The sequence below is a fragment of the Pleurodeles waltl genome, chromosome 7 (assembly GCF_031143425.1).
Source record: "Pleurodeles waltl isolate 20211129_DDA chromosome 7, aPleWal1.hap1.20221129, whole genome shotgun sequence".
NCBI classification, from domain to species: domain Eukaryota; kingdom Metazoa; phylum Chordata; class Amphibia; order Caudata; family Salamandridae; genus Pleurodeles; species Pleurodeles waltl.
This window is the reverse complement of record NC_090446.1, coordinates 843,006,377-843,027,533: the sequence shown is the minus strand read 5'-3', so window position 1 is coordinate 843,027,533 and position 21,157 is coordinate 843,006,377. Positions and strand designations below refer to the sequence as shown.

Here is a 21,157-nt window from a genome sequence, read left to right as displayed (position 1 = left end):
CTTACAGGTTCTTCAGTTTGGGTCACTGTGGTTTCTTGTTCCTCATTCACCACTAGCCTCACTATTGTCTTGTGTTCACTTTGAGACAATTGTGTGTGTACTATTCTTCATTCTCTGAGCTCTCTGCTTGTGCTGAATTTGGCTCTTGCAACTCAGTAGTGGCTGTCAATACTTCTCCAGCTTGAGTCATTCTGAGTGTATGTGAGTTCAGTTTAAAAGGCATTCACGTTTAAAATCTACTTGTGACCAGAATGACCTGGTTAGAACCATGCTGTAAAGTGTCCTCGCACGATTCTTGCATGTGTATCTTCACCAAGACCCAGTGGCCCGGACCGATATCATGGCACTGCTCTTACTGTGGTGGGTTGTTGGCTCAACCAGATAAGACCGAAAGCTGCACATGAGCAAGGCCTTTGTAGTAGTCAGGAATCTGTAACGCAGGGCATCTCAGGCACAGCTGGAAGTCTTATGGCTCGTCACATGAACATGTCCACTGGCCTGGAATACTTTGCAGACTCACTAACACTAGTTGAAGGGTACCAGGCCACCTTAGAGACTTGGGGCCAGGTGTATCATTTTATGCCATAACGATTACCTAATTGCGATTTATTGCGAATCGCAATTAAGTAATCTCTGTTGAAATGTAGGGAACTCCAGGAGTTTCATAGAGCGATTCGCAAGGGTTTGCAAATGGACCTACCTCATCAATATTCATGAGGTAGGTGGCAATTTGCGAGCCATTGCGAATGCCTACAATCACAGGGATGGTGGCCTGCTGGGCTCAGCAGACCACCATGTCTGTGATTGCTTTTTAATCAAGACATTTTTTTTTTTTTTTTTAATGCAGCCCGTTTTCCATTAAAGAAAAACGTGATGCGTTTAAAAATGAAAAGTTTAGGACCACTGCCTGCTGTTAAAAAAAACAAAACAAAAAAAAACGTTTTTGCATGCATTCACAAAGAAGAAGGGGTCCTTTGGGGGCCCCTTCCCCTTTGCGAAAAGGTTATCATCTACTTGAAGTAGGGGGTAACCTCAATTTACAGTCGCAAAACAATCATACATACCTCTGCGATTTGGTATTTGGAAGGGACGCCCTTGACACCTCTTCCTAATACCAAATTGGTATGTAGTCGCAAATTGGGCTTGTTACATACCAAAATGCTTTTTTGAGATCACAAACAGCTCTTTAGGCTGTTTGCAAACACAAATATGTTAGTTACATCTGGCCCTTGGATGCACACACCTTAGGAATTTCAGTGACCCATTTTATCTGCTGTACAATGCCTGACGTGTCAGTAACAATTGTGGAACGGCAGTCTTCCGGTAAAGCTGCCCACAAGTTTTAGCTGGTCATTCTTGACGTGGCTGCCACAATCTGATTCAAGAGAAACTGGGATCCCAGGGCTAGGAATCCATTATCTCCTCAATAATTCATCCACATTACAACTATGATTCCTCTTATTTGGGTATACCTCCACCCATCGAGAAAAGATACATACCACCACCAAAATCTAACTTGAGCCCATTACAAATAGGCATTTCAACAAAGTAGTGCTGCATGTGATTAAAGGGAGCACCTGATAGCCATATGAGACTGAGGTTCTCCTTGTATTTAGCTGTTGCCACTTGACACACCCGTGAGAACTCTGCTGCAGCTACACAGAATTTGTGGTTAAAACAATATGCCCAAACGTGATGAACCATAGCTTGTCAGTAGTATGGGGAATAACCAAGACCAGAGGCGTCAAAGCCTCTGCTGCCTTTAACATGCAACCATGGCTTTCCCCAGACCTGGGGAATGTTGCACTACAAGGTTAGTCACATCCCTAAGGGGGGCCGACTGATGTGCTCAATGAAGGAAAGGTTCCACCTTCTTGTTTATGGTGGAACTTAGAACTTTGGGATAGGGTTATGCCCAGTCCCCACAGGAAGTGTTATTACTTAGGTGGTCTCTTGACACCAGGATCTCAGATTTACCTGTTTACAAAAAGGACAAATAAGAACCGAAGACACAAGAAATGTTGACTAGCTGTGGACGTGGTGAAAATCCTGCCTGATCCTGTTTGAGGATTGCAAAGACCCTGACCTTTCCTGCAGCCGTGCATGCACCCAGATCCTTGGCAGACTCCCAGCACTTCACATTTGCCCCCACACACACACAGTCAGAATCTCCCTTGGCATAGAGAAGCAACTTCCCTACACCAACTGTGACTGACCAGTTGTCAGTTTTGCTGACCGTTTGGTCCACCATGGGTGTATCTCGCCTGGCAGAGGATCCTGCCTGTCTGGGAGTGCAGCTGTTGGAAATGGCTTTCTTTTGCAGGGTTATCCCCAAACTTTTTGCTGCCTTCCTCCTGTTTTTTTGTGATCTATTTTTGCTGGTTTATTGTCTCTGCACACTTTACCACTGCTGATCAGTGCTAAAGTGCAAGTGCCCCATGTGTAAATTTTATTGGTCATTGGGTTAGCCATGATTGCCAAAACTGATTTACTAGTAAGTCCCTAGTACAGTGCACTAGAGGTACCCAGGGCCTCTAAATCAAATGCTACAAGTGGGCCTGCAGCACTAGTTGTGCCATACACAAGAGTAGCCCTGTGAACATGTCTCAGACCTGCCACTACAGTGTCTGTGTGTTCAGTTTTAAACTGCCAATTCGACCTGGCAAGTATGCCCACTTTACTACATGTAAGGCACGCCTAAAACAGACCCAAGGGCAGGGTACAGTGTATGTTAAAGGTGGGACAGGTACTGATGAGTTTTACATGTCCTTACAGTGAAATTCGGCCAGTTCGGGCTTCGCTGTTGCAAGGCCTATCTCTCTCAAAGGGTAACATGGGGAAAGCCTTTATTTATCCTTAAAGTATAGTTTCCCTTTGAGAGCAGATGAAGATTTTGAGTTTGGGGTCTCTGAACTCACAATTTAAAAATACATCTTTTGGTAAAGTAGGTATTTAAATTGTTTGAAAATTGCACTTTTAGAAAGTGGGCATTTTCTTGCTTAAACCATTCAGAGCCTCTGCCTGCTAGTGTATTCCACGTCTGGGTCAGGCTGACAGTTAGGCTGTTGTGAATTCCCTCAAGACAGTGCCACAAAGGGAGCTGGGGTGTAGCCTACATAGCCTGATAGGCCATCTGAGCTAGTGTGGAGGGAGGAGTGCCTACCCTCACACAATGCAGTCTCCGACTCCCCTGGAGTGTCTGAGGCCAGGCCTCTGCATGGCAGGATCTTGTGAACAACAGACTTTCCTTTGAAGTATGCCTACTTCAAAGGCAGAAAGGGGTATAAGTAGTGGACCCAAAACCCCAGACTTTTAGAATCCTTTTCTAGATCAAGAGGAACCCCTGGGAAGGAAAAGAGCTGGAGGAGGAGTACTGCCCCTATGCTGGGTTTCTTTGCCGGGTTGGCTTGCAGTTGCTGCGTCTGCCTTAAAAGAATGCAAAGGGTGAACTTTACTGTGTATCCTGCTTGAGAGAGTTCTCCAAGGGCTTGCAGTAGAGCTTGTCTCCTGTTGGAGGTCTCGGGGACTCCAAAGACTTCAGTTTAATCTGCCAACAGCACTGGGAATTGTGTCTTCTGTGCTATTAAAAAAGAAAAACCACTGCAATGCCCCTGGCCTGCATAGTGACCTTCCGGCTCCGCATGGTGTTGCACTGCACCGTTTTGAACGCCAACCCTGGTCTTACCAACGCCGTCACCGAGCCGCTGCTTGCACCTTGACCTGTAGGCCCTGCACTCTGGCATTGCCTTGTTCACACTGCAACCTGGGCATCCCAGGCAAGGCTGCTCCTGCTGACTCCAGCACCACTGCCTGCAGTGTGGCCTGTGGACACTGCCGTGAGGTACACAAAGCACCATCCTCTCCTGCACCACAGCCCCAGTCCATCGATGCCAGCACCATTGACTCCAGTGTCGTCTGCGGACGTCCCTCGTGCAGCGTCCACGGGTCGGAGTGTGTCCTGTGCTGCCAACTTGGGTCTACCGACGAAAGTGCTTCAGGAACAATGACGCCGCTGCTTGCACCGTGACTGTTGGGCACGTCACATTGCATTGTCCCTCTTCGCACCGCAGCCCCGACTCCATCCCCGCCAGTGCTCCTCATTTCATCAACCTGGAGTTCGAGCTGCAACACTGTTGACTTCAAGGGCCCAACGACCTCCGGCAGTGACGTTGCTTTCAGGATCTCACCCCGAGGATCATGCCTCCCTACAAATCCAAGGTACTGTTTGTGGGTCTTCCGACACTGTAGCTGGCCCACGACGCCGCAGCTGGTCTGAACTGTTGGTTTTGTTGAGTATGATGCAGTGATAGCCCTAGTTAGAGCTATCAACTTTAAGGAACTGTATTTTTAAAGTTCTTGCAAAATTCATATCTTTATTACTGTCTATTGGATTTTTCTCCTTTTGGTCGTGTTTTATATAGATAAATATTGGCTATTTGTCTAAAACCAGCGTGGTGTCCTTTTTGTAGTGTTTTCACTTGTTACTGTGTGTTATGGTTATGTGCAAATGCTTTACACATTGCTTCTGAGATTAGCCTGACTGCTCGTGCCCAGCTACCAAGGGGGTGAGCAGGGGTTATCTGAGCGGGTATCTACCTTATCCTGACTAGAGTGAGGGTTTCTACATGGACAGTGTGCAAAACGACTGCCAACTAGAGACCACATTTCTAACATCAGCCCTATCGACCTAGACAGTCTTTGAGGCGCTGAGCCTTCATGCACCAGTACCTGGAGTACCCCAGCCAGTTGCAAGCACGAAGGCTTGTTTGTGTTCAGCCGGAACACCACTACTGCAAAAACTCACCTGCACATCGAGGGACTTCAACAGGGGCCAGCTCCATTCCAGTAGTCGTTCTACTGGGTATCTTTCCCATCGCCTGCAGGTACCCCAAGAGCCTTTGAGAGCCTCTAATTAGCTGACCTGCCGGACAAAACACTTACACATCTGAGTCCCTCAGCTATCTGCATAGTGTACCCCTACATTGGTACATTGCTTAGTCTGCCTCCTACAGTAGCTGTCCTGCAGGAAGAGGTCATTACACCTCTGGAGTAGGCATTGTTTTCTGACCTAGGAAAGCGCTGGCTCTCACATGGGGTCAGAAACTTGTCTGTGGTGACTGACTTAAGACCAGTCAGCCAGCGCACTAAGACTAGTGGGTTTCAAAGGGCATCCCTAATGTGCCCTCTGGGTGCATGCCATAATAATTACAGTACTGACAACAGTATGCACTTAAGACAATGTGTTTCATACCAAACACCATAGGTTTCAGTAAAGCCATCATGTAGCTGCGGAACTCGTAATGACCAGTGCCCAGTACATATACTTAGATGGCTTCCCAGTTTGCTTGTACCATTTAGTAATTGATCTAGCCCTCACATATAATATAATGCTCCCTGTCATTGGCCTTATAGCCTCTTCTGGTGGGGTGACTTACATATATTAGATGCAGTGACTTGGGCATGGTACACAGTGTGTGCTATATTAAGTTTTCACACTTGGTTTGGACCTTGTCACGCAGTCTGCATGTAGTTTGTATAGTGGTCCCTTATAGTGGCATAATAAATCCTTTCTAAATACCTTCCAAAATTTTATAAATCTGTCAACCTGTGTATAGATTGCTCTGAGCTTTCCCTCAGTTTTGGGAATTGACTTGTAAATGTGAAAATATCACCTTAACTTCGACACACTCACACTCCTCTGCACCATTCTTAAGGAGCATTTCCTAGCTTCTGATTCACCCTTATTTGTCTCTTTTGAACGTTCCCATACCCTCCCTTTTTTTTTTTTTTTTTTTTTATTTCCTTTCTTTTCCTTCTGAGTTAATTTACCCCTCAACTCCTGTTGATTACTCCACAGTTAAATATTACCAACTAGTTAACTTAATTGTAGATTTGGCCGAGGGGTGTGCATGTTATGTGCATCTTTCGCCATAAACATCCCAAAATTCTTTTTCGTGGTCCTTTCAGAAAGGTCAATCACAAATTCTTTAGCTATCCTCCGAGAGCCTAATGTGTCGTGCAGCTTCCTTCCAAAGAAACAGTTTCTCTTCTTTGTACCTATTTATAAATACTATCTCAATGGTTCTTTTAATTATAGCTGCCAATTCTATCCTCCCCTTAACACATCCAGTGGTTTTTTTTAGGGGTGTCGATCTCTGATCGGGACTCAGGGCTGACAATCTCTATAGTGTATCAGCTCACAACAGGAGTTGCTCCTGTTGAGGGCCTTGCATCCATCTCATCAAAGGCATCAATTCCAGCCACAAAAGTGTATGTAGTAATAGGGGCAACAGCAGCATTATATGGGTACACTGTTGGGGGTGCTGTCATAGGAATCTGTGGTATTATATGATGAGCCACAGCCTCTGCCTGCTTTTCTGCATCTCGCTGTGCTTTCATCCGATTCTTAGTTGTCCTTTTGGCTATATTCTAATATTTTTTCCTTCCACTTGTGCTGCCCGCTCCCATGCTTTCAATACTTCACATTCGGCTGGTCCACATGGGAGGCTTCATTTCATACAATGCTGGCCTCAGAATGTCAGTTATTCTCAGGCTAACTGTAGCATTGAGAGGATAATGCAGGAACCCTTTGTTTGCAGTGATCTTATTCCATTATTTGAGCCAAATACATATGTGTAACCCGATATTGGTTGTAATGTAATGGGTAGGTATTTCCTCAGAAGACTCCTCACCTTCATTGATGGGGATGCTCACATCACTAAACCCTTTAATTTCTTGAAAACCTCTTTTCTCTGAAAGTAACAGTACAATTTAAAAGAATGAACAATGCGAACTTCCAGTTTTGGTGCAACACCACAAAACTGTCCACTCACAGTGCGGCACTCTCTGAGGCAACAACCAATACCGGCATGGTACGTCATGATGCAACTTGCAGCTGTTAATCAACAGCGGTTCAACTTCGCTTTAGCAATTTTAGAAAAACAAAACCACTCTTGTTTGTGTACTTTGAGATTTCTATAGAGGAACAATCACTCTAGGGGAATACCGCTCTACTGGTGATACCACACACAGTGAAATCTTGACCAGCGTTAAATCACGCTAACTAGTGTGGTCTGTTCCTCTATGCAGATTAACAAAACCCTTGTATTAGAAGTTTAAAAATCTGTGTCTCGGTGTGCAGCCGATGGTGCTTTGTAGTCTGACCTACTGAGATGGGCAAATTCTATCAGTAAAAACCATCCCCTGCAACCAGATTTTGGTAGGCCGGGAAAAGGATGTTGCTATGGTAACTATGCACAGACTTGGGTCTGCACTTGTCTTATTCCGGTGGCCCTTGTTCACAAAGTGAGGTTAAAATCCTATGTTCAGCAATAAATCAATTAGTGAAGCAGAGTTTGCCCCTACAGAGACCGAAGAGCAAGTTGGCAAACCATGAAGGTTTATTAAATAGCCAATCTCCTATTCAAGTCAATTAAGCATAAATCATTCACAGGAATAGAGCATGTATAAATATAATCCGGGCTATTCAATTCAGTAAAGAGTAAGTATACGCTATGAAAGACCACATGTACACAGTAAGTTAAGATTCCATTCCCATAACGGAAGTTCCTTAATGCTAAGATTGTGGGAAATTTGCAAAGTTTTGAAGCAGCTGATGTAAGCAAATGTAGCATCAAAAGCGCATCCAAATGAAGATTCCAGTTAAGAAAAGGAGACATGTCCTTGCTCTAGGAAGTAAGTTTATGGGCAGAAATACAAGGAGCACTGGTTCTTGAGCAAGGGTGGACGGAGATAAGTACTTTAACTCTCGTCTTACAATTAAACATGACAATGTCGTCCAAATACCCCATCCTTTTGCTTCCATCTTTGTGGCCATCACGATATCACACAGAGGTATTCACCTCCTCTGTCTCCTATCCCATGCAGATGCTTAGAATAAACATCCAAATTAGTACCTATACTAGGACCACCAAACTGTAAGCTAAGAGAGCACAGTAGCTCAGGTGCCTGAAACAGAGAGAAAATTATGCGCAGCAGCAGAAGTACAATTTTTAGCTTAAAAAAGCAGTTAGGGATATTCTACTGTAGGTTAATCAAAAACATAATTTCTATAGTTTCACTTAATATAAACTAATTTGTGAAATAGTGTTTTCCAATGGAATACCACTTTCACCACCCCAGCATCAGGGCTGCTGGGTGGCATATACAATTTTCCAACGAAATACACTAGACGCGCACATTTTAAAAACAATAGGTTTAGCAATGTTTGCTCACTTAAGGTAGCACATAGAATTACTATATTTGCTACTGACGAGAATATAAATGTTTAGTTTGTTAGCAATTGATTCTAAATTTAACCTGACATTTCATAATAGTATAAATAATCAAAACAAACACCGCCATTAGCCGCATTGGCCATTATACATTTTCTCAAAAAGTTAAAACCTTTGTACACAGTAGCAGAGCTCTATATACTGCCTCCTGCCCCTACATGTGTGCAGCAAGGAAGCCTATATAAAGTGGAAGCAAGCATGCTTGTCAAAGTCCCTGCTACCAAAAATCAAAAGTGCCTTAATTTTAATATTTAAGTCTGTAAGGGTTAGGCCTGTCAACCTTTCCAAGGCTTGCTGAAGGCATAAGGTACTGTGATAGAGCAGCTTCTGTCCTTGGGCCTCGAGGACCCCTATGGTGTGCTTAGAGGAAGTGTATAGTTTCTTCAGAACTATCCTGCTGTCAGCTAAACTCATAGGCACTCTAATTCAGTTTTTTGAACCAGAAGCCTATCTCTGCTTTTAGACTGGTTTTTAATAAATAATGTATGTGTTTTAAATAGTTTTGTAATTTAGTGATATTTGCTCATATACCACTAACTCTGCATTTTCCAGGATGCTTCAAGAGTAAAGACTGCTTTTCTCGCATTTCGTGAGCCATATTATAAAAGGTTACCTTGGGCAGACAAATGATTAAAATGTGCTTACACCCCCTTCTTGATCGAATCAAGATGCCTGCACAACAAAAGAGTGTGAAGGGAACTGGCAAAAAAAACAATAAAGATAGCTATTGTTGGAGTGTGACTTTTTATCATCAATGTTAACATGGAGAGCTTGCAATGCAATGTCTAATGAAACCGCATAAATGTAATACTAATGCACACGTTTGAAATGTGCCCACGGGGTGTGGCCAGCAATGTATACGATGACTAATGAAAGTGACTAATAATGAATTAATGATGTACTCATGTATGATTTTGTATTAGCACTAAGAGTTATGTATTAAGGTTTTTCTAAATTACTCACTAGGCCTTAGTTAGCAAGGGTCTGGGCCTAGCTGCCTGGTCTCATATTAACTGTGTTTTTCTAACGTTCAATGTGCTGCTTTCCTGAAGGACGACACTGTACTTTTCCAGAAGCTAGAGATGTGTGTGTAACCGTGGTAAAATCTTTCTCGTGGTATCAGACTTGCTCAAGGAGACGTTCTTGCTGAATGCAACAGTGTAATTTGCAACAGGTGCAAGGTCGCCTAAACTAGGAGAAGACAATGGAACTACTGACTGGAGTGACAAGTGTAACTTTTCTTACCTGACATTCTACCCGTTGAAGACGTCAATCAGAGGAGCCAATAAACTACATGAGAACTGTCTTAGGTGAACATTCTAGTAAGGTGTGTGACGGATTATTGGACAGAGATAATGATGCACCAAATATTGCCCAATAGGAAATTAGAGACTCGTTCCACAACTTTTATATAGCAACGTGACACAAGGAGAAATCAGCCATTCTTACTCAGCCATTACGGAGCCATTCTTACGCTGCCATTGCTCTGCCATCCCTTGCCCTTCTGAAAGACTTTGTCTTTTACTTAAACCATCCTCACCTTACCCCTTTTGCCTGATTGCACTTCTCCTTATGAGGGAAGAGCCTTTGCCATACCTTGCTGAGTCTTACCTGTTCTATCCTGATGGTGATGGCGAATCGACTGACTTCCTGAGGACGAAGACTGATCCTGAATGCTGCCCCATTTGGATGGTTAACTATCTAATGAATTGTAGTTGTCTGTTTGCCTTTTCTTTCTAGGTACCAACTGCTCTTTTGACAGAGGCCATAGTCAGATGTTTTTCAAATTCATGTTGCTAAATTCTTTTGCATGAAGCCCAACATGCTGATGCTAATTAGAGGTTAGTTAAGGAGTTCACTAATATCGGGTGCAAATAGAAAAATGACTGAATTCTTGCTTTGGTGAATCAACTTTAGCAGAGTATCATTAGTACATTATTAATGTTGACGTCGTGCCTTGTTCTATTGTTCATGATCTATGCTTTGGTAAAGTCTTATTCAAGTTGCCATATCGTAGTTTTGTTGATTTGCTTACTGATATTGAGACTAATAAATATGCTAGTAGATTGTAACTAATAGGGAATAAATATCCTAACTCTTACTAGACTTGTGTGGTTATTCATGGCCAAAAGGTCATGGTGTGTTTGGTTCTTATTAAAGGCTATAGATTAGTTTAATTGATTCAATATTGTGAATATTGATTAGGTTATTGATCTATTGATTGACATGCTAGATAGCGCGTTCTGGGAAGTCACCAAATGTGGTCAAAAGATCCATTGGCCTAAAACGAGTCCCCTTGTAAGTTAAATTAACAAGGTTTGGATGCGTTATCACTATCTTTATTGTGACCAGATGTAAATGCGAGTCACATGCAGACATTAACTAACTTGTTCGACAACACAGCAGACAAAATCTTCCACCCGAGAACGGAGACTAGTCCCCAAGGTTGCCAAATGTTTGATTTAACTGCAAAGCAACAACTGGTGGTGTTGTCATTTTTTTTCTTCTTTAAACCAAAAAGAAAAAACAGAAAATACGTGTACTACTTATTTAACTACCAATAAGCAACACACTGGCTATTTGATAAATTAATATTTTGCATTCTTCGCAGTGGTGAGAATACATTTTAGCATGTAAATGCAGTACCTTTAGAACGAAACGGATGCTCTAATATTCACAAAAATAAACATTAACACACAGTAAGCAAAGCAAAAATTAAAGACACGCACATTAGAACAAAATAAACCTAACGGCACGTATGAAGCCACTGAGAGAACACACACACAAAGCCATTCAAAACAGGACCACACATCTACAAACACAGTTCCAAGTGTGCAAAACTGTTCAACTGTACAAAAAAAAAAAAAAAAAAAGTCCCTCAACAGTATGTAATGAGGAACCAGACATCAGCTGCTCCTGCAGGACGGACAGCAGATGAGGGCAACATTCGCTCGCCGGGACAGTTATATTGTGTGTGCTCTGCCTGAGTCACCAATGAGCTCGTCCAGCAATTTGGGGCCAGTGCTTCAGGCACAACTGACCCCCCTCCAACTCCAGCCCATCGAGGGCTGGAATGTGCTTACATCCTCCTCCCTGAGCCGCACTGTTATCTGGAGGCCAGACTGCAGTGGCGTGAACTGACGTTAGAAGCCTGACAGTTGGGTTAGACAAGTGTGAAAATACCAAGCGCTGTTTCCAAAAATGTGATTCTCCCTTGATGTAAAAATGCATGGGTAGATGACCAGATTTACATATAAATAAATGCAGGGTAACCTTGAAACACAATTCATGTGTTTTCGAGTTTAACTTAAAGTGTGGGCAACTTTCTAAAAGTGGTCCCCTTTCGGATGTGCGCGCAGATGTGGCTTTTTCTAGTGCAAAAAACCCTCAGCAAAACATACGTTTGAATTTACAGGTCACTCTCCACGTTTTACTCTTTGTATTCAATAAAAGCCCAAAATTAAACGCAACAAGATTTCATTTCAACAGAACTAGTGTGTTTGTTTTTCTCCGCCTTCGACAAACTTCAACCTAGGCAATCGGATTCAGCTACATGGTCCAGGTCTCGGACTCTTATTTGTCCTACGCTGTTTACTTTCCAGGTCTGCTGTATTGTTTCTTTTTAGTTTAAATCCTTTTTTTACCCAGCCACGGAACAGCAAACATTGGCCATGTACTTTTAAAGTTCTTAAAATTTGAACGTAAGAAAGACCCTGCTCGATTTTCATTGCACTCCTATAATACATAAATCAGACCCAGTGTGCATTTTATGTGGAATACTTAGCTCAAAGCGTGTGTCTCCTCATGTAAATAACTGGTACCAGCACCAGATCCGAAGTCTCACGACAACGGAACAAAAGTTATTTCTGACATTTTTAGTACTGACTTCATCGATTTGCAAGCATAAAAGGCTCGGCAAGTAGGATTAGAAACTGATCTGAGAATTTTTCACATGCAGCATTAACGATCTCATACTTCTTACTGCGCAAAATGCTTTCCCAAACGAAATACTTACCAAAAGTAACGTGCTATCCGAAACTTACAAAGTGAATCTAAGGCAGACAACTCGAGCCTCGCGGTCCTAAAGTTAACTCAATCTAAATCAAACAAGGGGTGGCATTTAACTTTAGAAACCAAACCTAGCAGCAAGCACAGAGTGTATCAGAAATTCAATGCATGTTAGCATGTTTCGAAAGACTACAGGAGGACTAAGTCAACAGTGCTGTGGATGCTGGACTTTGCGTTCTCAGCGGAGAAGCAAGGACGTGTACACCGGCAGCTAGGGAAGGCAGGTGAAGGGAAGGGAGCGCCGGGGCGAACAGCCACAAAAAGGGAATCCAGCATCAGTTTGCCAGTGTTAAGCAACACAATCCATTTTTCAGATGTGTGCTGCCTATGTTAAGAGCCTAAAAGCATGGAAAATTACAAGATGGCACTGCCTTGTAGGGTTTGCTAGATTTAACACCCCATGGGACTTGCAAAGCCAATAATGCCCACTACAGTTTGCCGGTGGTAGATATGCAGGACAATATCTGGGCCTTTGCAGCGGCTGCCATCTAGTGTTTGGCACGCTGTTGGGAAGTATTGGCAGGGTACATACAGGGTAATGGGGGACATCCAGGGAAGGAATTAACATTTGGTGGGTGGCAAACATTGAATGGAAAAGAAGCATACATGGGAGAGTAAGGTGAGCGAAGGTAGGGAGAGCAGTGCAGAGTATGGGGGTGTAATTGGAAGCTAAAGTAGCACATGGGGAAGTTAAAAGCAAGAGCACTTGTGTGGTGTGCTGATAGACCAAGAAATAGTTCACTGAATGTGAGCAGTGGAAGGTTGCAAGTTTGAAGGTATGCTACAGAGGAGGGACAATCCCAAGAGACAAAGAAATAGTTCACGGAATGTGAGCAGTGAAAGGTTGCAATCACAAGAGGAAGGCAAGCCATTGATCAAGAAGCAATGAATGGCTCCAAGACCACAGTAAAAGGGAGGGGGGGCTTTTTTATTTTTTATGATAGTCTGTAGAATGCTTGTCTACAGACAGCTAAAACCTGTTTAATCGGCAAGGTATAAGGCAGGGAACTGAGGTTGACAAGCCATCTATTCATGACCAAGGACTGAATGTATTGTAGCATATAAAGTGTCTGTAGCAAGACCGAATTTTTTTTTTTTTTTTTTTGTATTACTTTTAAAATCAAACTTCAGCTGTGTCCTGCTGTTAGGTAATCTAAATGTGTGTAATCATCATACACTAGAATTTAATATTGCACTGCTGGCATCTCAAACTGTGCTCGAAGCACAAGTCCTGTGGCTGGGGTTCTTTTCCCCCCTGCTGTAATGCCACTACTTCAGTACTATCACCTTCATCCCTGGTAAGATTAGACCTCCTGCTACATGCATAGTTGTCAAGAAGATGGGGGAAGAGTGTTGTAGAGTAGTGTGTAAGAAGCCGAAGGGCTGTGGTTGCTCCGACCTCCACAAGTTCTAAATTGGAAGCACAAACTCTTTCTGTCTTGCTTATTTTTTCCAGATGTTTACAGGAAAATGCTTCGGTTTGGTCTTGACGCATGAACAGTGCCTCTGAATGTTTATTCAGATGAGTTACACCTAAAAAAAAAAAATATGTAAAAGCCTAGTCATTTGACTTGACATTGGTTTTGAGTGACAAGATATGTTTTAGCCCTATAAACATACTTTATTTTTAAAGTTGTTGTTACCACCACCTAGGTAAACATATGGTTAAGTTCATGTCTATCCTCTGCGGTCCCTGTGTGAAAAAACGTTTTCTCATGTGCTTCTTAAACAGATTTTTTTTTTTTTTTTTTTTCCTCTGCCAGGTTGTGCCCCAGCTCCTGGTTCATATGATGTCAAGGACCGTGATGGTATTAAAGGAGCTACGTCCTTTCCAAAATCTCAAAGATTCCAGAAATCAAAGGGTAAGCATCAGGGCAGCTTCTTTAATTAAAAAAAAAAAAAAAAAAAAAAACCTCCTACATCAATCTCTATTTAGTCATACCTGTTTTACAATTTTCATAGAAAGAACCACACATTATCTTTGCAAGGAATCCAGGATACTCTTTTGCCCAACTAATTGTAACAGTCTTTACAGTAAACAGGGGGACTATTAAACCAAATTACTGGATGTCTGGCACTCCATCCTGACCCTCCGACTTTTCCATGTGTGTTCAGTTTTTGTACAAGCTGAATTTTCTGTTGTGGCCATATAGTATCATGAAATTAGTTTGAACTGAGTTCATAAAATTGCCGTCCAAGAAATTTGCATATTGAATAAAGTTTTGGTTATATTTGTTTTAGTTGGTCAGATGGGTTTGAATGTTGTAGGGCGTAGCGGTGGCGTTCTGGAGGCTGTTGGAGGTGGGTCCTGGGAATGCTTAGTTTGTGTTTGTGATATGCATGAATGACCAAAATGGTTCTCCTATTATGTCGTGTTGCAATGTCTAAATGTGGAATGGTGTGAAGAGGTGTGTGTGTGATAGGGTTTTACATTAATTTATTGTTGTATCTGGTTTAGTAGTTCACTGTGGGTGAGGTGTGAGCTTCCGCATGTGCAAGACCTAATTACTCATGACAGTTGCTCTATACCCTCTAACATAGAATACATGCATTATGTTCGTTACGTAGTCATAAGTGGTAGTGTGACCATTTTGCTTTCTATTTGATTAAGAAACTGGCTGGTGTAAACTGATTTCAGGCATGTAGTGTAAGCTCAGTTGGAATCACCAATACACAACATACAGTGGCATGCACTGGACATAGGCAAGGTAGACGATTCAAGTCCATTCAAGATTGGTCAGGGCATGTGCTATTGGGATGCCCAAGCTTATCACATCTGTAGAAATTGTAGATTGGATCGAAAAGACTAAGAGGAGCAGTCTAACATTGTTCACCCCCTTCCATGGATAAACTTCAAAGTAGCTGCTGAGCCACGTTGTGGTCTCATGTACACTGGTGGTTGAGGTGCTTGGAGAAGCACTTTGCACCTCTTTTGTGATGATATTAATTTCTGCGCTGTCCCTATCACCCTGGAATGTGTCCGTTCTTTTAACCTAAATGAGGATTTAGCTTTGGGGGCATCTTCATTACCCTTTTCTTGGAAAAGTAGTTTTGGTTATTTTGATATAGATAAAGATTTAAGGAATTCAGCAGCTAATTATCAACCTGTAGCCCTTACGGATGCTTTAGGGAAACTATTCATGGTGATTTTATTGCACCGTTTTCAAGATTGGGTATAGGAGAGCCATTTTGTCCATGGACTTTTAGCCTTTTTGGTGAGATACACTTGAGAGCACTATGTGTCAACAGAAAATCAATGCTGCTTTTATTGATTTGTCTAACGCTCGGTGTATTATGGGAGGAGCTGGCAGCCTTGGGTTTACAAAATGTTGTGCCGAATTTACTCGTTGAATTGCACACTGACACCTGCAAACAATTAATTAATATTTCTGAGTTTGAGAATGGCCTCAAACATTGGTGAGTACAAGCCCCCTGCCCGTTTTCACTAGTTAGATGCGACTTTCCAAAGTCAATTGTTTTTATCTGCATTTGAGCAAGAAGAGAGTAAAACAAAGATAGTTCCTTCTGTCATTAAGTTTACCATGTCTGTGCTTACACTTGTAAGGATTGTGGATAACTTAATACTGACTTTTGTCTTTGAGAGAAACAATGTTGAAGCTTTATCTAGAATCATGTACAGATATTTCCTAATGTAAGAGGTTGTCTCTAGTGACTCCGATCATAGCTTTTCTAGTGCTCTTTAAGCTATACACGTCCTAAAGTAGCTAATGATCCTGCAGTCACTTTAGGGTATGGTTAGAAGTGCAATACTGACAGTTTCGAGGCTAGTGATGTACCAGCCTACCCCTCCCCATCCATAGTGGCTTGGACTAATTTGAAAAGAACACTTCTCCATTTCCATTGAATACAACATATTTATGTTAAAGGTTCATGGTCCGAAGTTATAGTAGGCACTTGTGTGTGAGAGATTTAGAATATGCAACAGTCAGGTTTAGGATTGTGGTCTCAATTTGGAGCTGGGTCAGAGTTGCTTGTTTTTTAGCCTATGCTGAATCCCTCATCAGCCGGCCTCAATGGCCTTCCCCAATCCCCATAGTGCAAATGCAACTGAGTCCTTCTTTTCCTTTAGAAAGTGTTGTACAAATGAGAATCATTCCTTGTCACAGGGACCTATAATTGGTAAGATTTAGTTTCCATTTTTCGAGTTTGGAGTTTTGTTTGGGTCTAATTCTGCATGATTGGCAATAAGGTCGTGGTCAGATAATCAGGGTTACAGATGTACTAACTAGACGTTGGTGGAGGTTAGGTGAGTCTAAGTAGTCAGTCCTGGTCCAGATGGGTAGGATGTGCAACTCTAGTTCTCCTGTGAATGTTTTAGCTTCCAGGGTTCTGGCAGTGAGTTAACATGAATAACATCTAGAAAGGCACTTCTCTCGCTATTATGGCAGTTTGGCGTGGTCATTTATCACTGTGCATATGGAACCCTCTTTGATATAAGTACCCTGAATGTGGAGTTTGCCAAATATATACATTACACACATGGTCCAATGTTGATGTTATGTCTTAAAGTTAAAATTCTTGTGCAGTAGGGTTGTATGACCAAGTCCACTAAATCTTGTCCCAGAACTATATCTGGCTTGTGGCCAAGGAAGGTAGGTGAGTATTCTCAACCTATTCTCCCCCCCCACACCCCCCTTTCCCCTGGGTTATGGTAATGCGTCAGTCTGAGGGTCACTACTTGTAGTGGCTTATGTATTTGTAGGCACATGTTGTCTTCTGTGGAAATCCCAATAGAGTCCTGCATGTTGAGCATGGAGAGCCCAAGCTATCAATGGTCTCTGCTGTCCTATGTTGGGTTAATTACATTTATATTTTCTCATATCGGTGATGGTGAACTGAAGTGGAGCATTGGGTTGTGTGATGTCAGTCTAAAGTAACAAGAAGCATACCAGACGGATGGTGTGGGTTGTGATCTGGTGCTATATCCTATGATGCCAGTCAGGGAGAGTGAAAGGGCCAGCTGCAACGATGGGGCTGGGTGAAATAGTCTGGTGCTAGTTATAGCTAGTAAGTGCATGCAACTTTTTTTTAACCTGGAACCTTGTTGGGCAGTTCCTAGCCTGTCTCTATATATATATATATATATATATATATATATATATATATATATATATATATATATATATATATATATATATATACACAAGGCAATTCACTTCTATGCATTAGTGTCACTCGTATGCGTAGCTTCTCGGAGTGTATATGTTTCTTTAACCCAGTAAAGTGGCAAGGGGATTGTCTCCGGCCGGTCTATGACAACGTCCACAGCCATGGGCCCCATATCGTTTCATATTTCCGGGGACATCCCCTCGATTCATATACTAGTTTCTCTTGATTTGCACACCGATCCATTCCTGTTCTCCATTTTAGTAGGGATGGACCAGAGGGCGAGGTCCACGCCGCGGAAACATCTCGTTTTGCCACTAGCAGGGCCGTTCCAATGAAAGCGCGGTTGGTCCGCGATCTCACTACCCCTTCCATGACCCCCAAGAGCACCATACTGGCAGAGAGCTGCAGCTCTGTCCCCAATGTCTTGTTTAAGTCATTTAGTACCTTTCCCCAGTATATCTGCAAGGTCGGACGTGACCAGACCATATGGAAGAAATCTGTGTGGTCCCTGCTACATCGAGGGCAACAGCTATTTGGCCACAGTCCAGCTCGGTGGAGTCTGGCAGGTGTTGGGTATGCTTTGTGTAAGTAGTAGAACTGTACAGTTCGTAGTTTTGCTGATATGGCTAGGGTTCTTGAGGCCTCTAATGCTTCCGACCATTTTGTGTCATCTAGGGCGCCTACCCATGCCTTCCCACCCTATCCTTGTCGGATCCGTGTCCTCTGGTGTGTTGTTAACTAGCATTTTGTAAATCTGTGAAACCCCTTTTCCTCGCAGGTTCCCCATTAGTAGTTTAGCTTCGAGGGGGGCTGGATTCCGGCAGTAGATTTTTGGAAAGATGTGGCATGCCTAAGTTGGAGATATCTGAAGAACTGTGTTCGGGATAGTTGGAACTCTGTCTGTAGTTCCTGGAAGGATTTTAGTGCCTCCCCTTTCCACACATCACCTACCAGTGAAATCCCCAGTAAGTCCCATTCCACAAATCCCTCCAATTCGGGTGTATCGTAGTGCTGCCCGCCATGCCAGGAGAACTGCCCTAGTAATCTCGCCCATGCTATGGGGTAGAGGCGTGCCATACAGCGGGTCAAGGATATGTGGGAAACCCAGAGTGCCCAATTCCACTTGGTATGCCGGATCTGACCACCCTCCATTAAACCAATCATGAATTACCAGTAACTGTGTCGCCAGATAGTATAGGTATGGATCCTTTCCTACAGTACTTTGCCACCACTTGCTGTGTGGCTCACCTTCACCCCCCCCCCCCCCCCCCCCCAACCCCCACCCCAAAAGGAATTGTGTTGTGGTTGCTTCTAAGGTCTGGAACCACAAATGAGGGATTGGAAAGGGGAAGTTCTCGAAAGCGTATAATAATCTGGGTAAAATCATCATCTTATACAGGGCAACACGACCCATTATATTCAACGGCAGTGTCTGCCATCTTTGCAGGTCTGCCTTAATCCATGTCAGTAACGAGTCCACGTTCTTCGTCCAGGTCAGCTCCGGCAGAAGGGTCACCCAGACACTTAGATATTTAAAACTCAGTCTGCGGAGGGGGTATCGTGTCCTGCCAGTCGAAGCAGTCCCGGGTATTTGTCAAGGGAACCAGCACTGACTTGGTGGGGTTCATTTTCCGTCCTGATGCCTTTGCTAACGTCTAAGGATTTGGAGGGTATGTGGGCCCGATACGTTTGGTGTGCCCATGTAGAGTAGCACGTTATCCGCGTATAGGGCGATTCTATCTTCTTTAGCATGCCTCCATTTCCAGTCGCAGTACTCCGGATCTGTCCAGAACATCTGGGCCAGGGGCTCTATAACTATGGCGAAAAGGAGGGGGGGGGGGGATAGTGGACAACCCTGTCTTGTTCCCCTTCTAACTTCAAAGAGTGATGACCTGGTCCTGTTGACCTGAACCCGGGCCGAGGGATCTGCATAGAGCGCTGGGACCAGGCAGCAAAACCTCAGTCCAAAGCCCGCCCCTCGAAGTACCAAGAAGAGGAAGTTCCAGTCCACTGAGTCGAAGGCCTTCTCGAAGTCAATAAAGAGTAGTGCTAAATCCCAGGGCAGCCTATGTCTCATCCAGGGCCACGTGAAGGTGACAGATACAATGACGGGTGCTTTGGGTTGTCATGAATATGCATTGATCTGAATGGATCGGTTGCGGTAAGACTCTTAAGGTGAGTTGCGAGAATGTTGGCAAGGATTTTGACCTCGCAGTTGATCAGCAAGGTCGGCCTGTAGTCCACACAGCGCAGTGATGGGGGGTTGGGATTTGGGGATCATCACTATGGTGGCTTCATCTAAACCTTCCGGAAAACACTCTTGTTCCACTTCTATGAAAAGGGCCATCGAATGGGGTACCAGTTCTTTCCTATGTTTCTTGTAGTATTCTGATGGGAAATTGTCGGGCCCGGGGTCTTCCCACGCCTCAGCCCCGCGATAGCGCCATTTATCTCTTCCTCACTCTGGTTAGTCCAAGATCTGTACCTCTGAAGGGGGCAGGGAGATGCCATCTAATAGCCTACGCGCATGGACCGGATCCACTGATTCCGAGGCCCTATATAGCGCCTTGTAGTAGCGGGCAAAGGTCTCAGCTATGTCTTGGTGTCTCTCGACCTTACCATGGTCTCCATCCCAAATTTTGGAGATGATGCCAGAGGCTCTGTGGTGGGAGACGGGCCAGTGGAGTAATTTCCCTGTTTTGTCCCCCACACATATTCTCGCTGTACTCGCTCGTCAGAGGGCTTTTGCTGCTTCTAGGGATAAATCTATGATGTCCTTGCGTATTAGGGATAGCTGCCTTGCCCCTCTCTCACTGGGTTCTTTCTCCTGTACATGTTCAAACTCTGCTGCCTGTTTCTCCAGTGATTCAATATCATGGTTTTTTGGCGCTCTATTTCTCTTACTAGGCCCTTGGCCAACCCTCTCAGTACAGCATTACCTGTGGCCCATAAGGTGCCAGGAGAGGACACTGATCCATCATTAAGGCTGAAATAGTTAAGTTGTGCCTGTTGCAGTTGCCCTACAAACCCTTCGTCTTGCAAATACCACTGGTTTAGCCTCCACATGGGGGCGATTTGCCTGCCGGGTATGGCCTATAACGTAGCGGTGCATGGTCAGATATGCCTCTTGCTAGAATCTCAATGTTAAGGCGCTGCAGTCTGTGCCAGGCAGCAGTATCAGATCAATTTGAGATTGTGAACCATGTGCCGCCGAGGTGCGGGTGAATTGCCTATGTCTCGGGTGCCATAGCCGCCATGCATCGCAGAGCCCCGTCGCCGTCAACCAGTTTGCAAGGCCTGTTGCCATATCGCGTATGTGAGTGGTTATTGGGCCCTCTACGTCTGGGGTCGGGTCTGGGACTGCGTTGAAGTCACCTCCCAGCATAGTGAGCCCCGGAGGTAGTCCCAGGAGAAGCTGAGTCAGCTCCTTGTTGGTTCCCCATTGTAGCGTTGGGGGAACATACACACTGACTATGTTGATCGTCACCCCTTCCACTCTACCAGTAATGGCCCCAAACCTGGTTCTGATTACCTTTCCATATCTGCACCACCTTCAAAGGAAAAGAGCGGTGTAGGAGAATTGCAACACCTCTTGAGCTTCGCGTGAACCCCGCATGATCGACCCTGTCAAAACCTTTACGTGCCAGGAAGGGGCATTGTTCCCT

At 43.9% G+C, this 21,157-nt stretch overlaps 1 protein-coding gene across 3 annotated transcripts in view; it reads left to right on the top strand.

Annotated features, from left to right (window-relative positions):
* Positions 1 to 21,157, top strand: part of HMMR (hyaluronan mediated motility receptor) — a 261,939-nt gene that overhangs the window by 2,550 nt on the left and 238,232 nt on the right. For all 3 annotated transcript variants that reach the window (XM_069199359.1, XM_069199357.1, XM_069199358.1), the window contains exon 2: positions 14,126 to 14,224. In XM_069199359.1, the coding sequence (XP_069055460.1) occupies positions 14,126 to 14,224 (99 nt within the window). The remainder of the gene's footprint in view (positions 1 to 14,125; positions 14,225 to 21,157) is intronic.